This window comes from Buceros rhinoceros, unplaced genomic scaffold, assembly GCF_000710305.1.
Source record: "Buceros rhinoceros silvestris isolate BGI_N320 unplaced genomic scaffold, ASM71030v1 scaffold35168, whole genome shotgun sequence".
Taxonomy (NCBI): domain Eukaryota; kingdom Metazoa; phylum Chordata; class Aves; order Bucerotiformes; family Bucerotidae; genus Buceros; species Buceros rhinoceros.
This window is the reverse complement of record NW_010429223.1, coordinates 7,153-9,463: the sequence shown is the minus strand read 5'-3', so window position 1 is coordinate 9,463 and position 2,311 is coordinate 7,153. Positions and strand designations below refer to the sequence as shown.

General features: G+C 50.6%; 1 protein-coding gene across 1 annotated transcript in view; it reads left to right on the top strand.

The window, feature by feature from the left end:
* Positions 1–1,208: 1,208 nt before the first annotated feature.
* FBXO47 (F-box protein 47) overlaps positions 1,209–2,311 on the top strand; it is a gene marked incomplete at both ends in the record, with an annotated part of 8,096 nt that continues 6,993 nt past the window's right edge. Inside the window, 2 exons of the mRNA XM_010142572.1 lie at positions 1,209–1,415; positions 1,802–1,963. Of these exons, the coding sequence (XP_010140874.1) occupies positions 1,209–1,415; positions 1,802–1,963 (369 nt within the window). The remainder of the gene's footprint in view (positions 1,416–1,801; positions 1,964–2,311) is intronic.

The following is a 2,311-nucleotide window of genomic DNA, read 5'->3' as shown; positions in this document are numbered from 1 at the left end:
CGCCCCAGGAATCAGGTCTGCCATTGTGGAGGGGGCGGCTTGGCTCGCAGGAGCACCAGCGAGGCCCGGCTTGTTTGTTTGCTAATCACTGTGAGGGAGGCTTGGAACTGGTTGTCTGTAATTTTTGTAAATTTTCAATCTTTGGAACAATGAGGTCTGTTCTCTGAGCGCGTTTCCCACTGATGGTAACCGGGAGGTTGCGCTGCAGCTTGGAGGGGTTCCAGGGCTGTTACTACCAGCTCTGGTAATGGTGCTGCAGCGCTCGCTCGCTCTGGCAGCGTCCCCGGAGCCTCGGCTGCTGGAAGCAAGAAACAGCGTGAAAAAATCTCTGTTATAAAAAATAACGCTAGGCAGAGCGATTCGCTCGCTCCCACTGCTGCCTGGCGAGGCCAGGTCCTGCCTGTTCTAGAGACTCAAACCAGGGGGCAGACCAAAAGAACTCACTTCTGCAGCGTCGGGAGCTCGCGGCTCTCCGACCCCAGCGGCTCCGGGGAAGCTCGTGTCCTGGGTAGCCGGTGTCCTGGGTCTTTTTGGGCAGCAATACCCTGTTATTCATTCCGGTGTCACACACAGAGCCGTCACCGGGAACAAAGCCGTGTAGCAACTCCAGGGCTGCAGGACAAGCAGAGTGAAACACCACTGTGTCCTTTTAACCTTCTTTTTCTGGTCTGAGTAGTCATTGCTCTAAAGGAACCGAGTAATGTGGCATCATCTCAGTAACAGCCCCGCAACTCGCTCATATTCTGATGAATAATTAGTATAATGAGGCAAAAGGCTGTTGTTAATCACTCTAGCTCGTGCCATCACACAGACTCCCTCAAGATTTCCTTCTAGAACTATCCTCCTTGCTCACTGCTGTCCCGCTCCTGTGGTGTCCCCCAGCGCTTTTATCTTTTCCTCCTCTAAGATCAGCCGAAGGCTCCGTTCTTTACCACACGGAATTAGAAAATCATTCAGCAAATTGCGCGTCATTGCACTAAATTCAAACAAACATCTGTCCTGCGCCTCTGACAAGATTTCCACGCTCCAGCGCCGCGTCTGCAGTGGAGGGATTTCCTCTCAGCCCAGCCTCAGGGCTTTTCCTCCCGGGAAAACAGACCTTCCCTATTTTCTCTGCAGGTGAGATTTATGGGACCGGGGATTTCCTCTCAGCCCAGCCTCAGGGCTTTTCCTCCCGGGAAAACAGACCTTCCCTATTTTCTCTGCAGGTGAGATTTATGGGACCGGCAGGGCGAGGGCATCCGCCGCGGGCTCCGGCTACCCCCTCGTTCCTAAGCAGAAGAACTGGCGCAGCGCCCGTCGCTCCGGACTGCGCTGCCACGGCCTGGACACTGCTCCCCTGTCTCCATCAGCACTCGGCTGTTTCCAGACGCTGCCGTTAGAGATCTTTCAAATGGTGCTGAATTATCTTTCAGGTGAGGAGCTGAGAGAAAAGGTGTCGCTTCCGATATCTGAGAAGTACCACAAAGTTTCCCTTTAGGAAAAGCCATTATTATTTCAAATATTTTAGCTTTTAGCTGGTTGAAGTTACTTTATGTGATTTATTCTCTGAATTTTCAGCTTTTATGTATGAAGAACCAAATGACCAAAATTTAAATGATAAGTACAAACTGTTTGAAGTGTCTTTTGCCTGTTATGTGTGAAATTAGCTCTCAGATCTGTCCGTTTCTAATTATGGCAAGGGAGATAGACAGTAATTAACCGGTGGTTTATTCATAAATCTTATTTCTGTTTTTGAAGTAAGATAAAGTTATCGACTTTGTCTTGCAGTAAAGATTTACGCCGGGTTTTGCTGTTTCAGTGAAGGATATCAGCACGCTGAGCATGGTGTCGAAAACCATCGGCAGCCGCCTTATTAATCACATCTCAACCCCGTCAGGAAACCGAAGGCTCTTAGTGCAAGACTTTCACAACCTTGGCGAGAGAGAAGGAGCCTCTGTTTTAGAGCACTACAAATCTCTAGGTGATCCTTTACTGCCAACGGTAACGATTAGAGCGGAACCACGCTCAGGGAAAAGGTTTCTCCTGTTACACGTGTCGGTTGGTAAAATGCTGAGGATACAGCCCCGCTCCCCCTGGAAGTGAAACTCCTCCCCGTGCCAAATAACCCCCTCAAATGCCATTAACTGGCAGGGGGAGGCTGGAGGAGTTACCTGAAGTGATTCCAAAACCTCATAGTTATGGAAAAAACACTGTCTGTGCTGCCTGCCCCAGGTTTATTTTTCCCTCCGACCTGGCAGGCAGGGGCTGGGCCGAGGACCAGCTCCCAGCGTAGGTGCCTCCAGATTGGCTTTGTCTGGAGAGCCCTGCT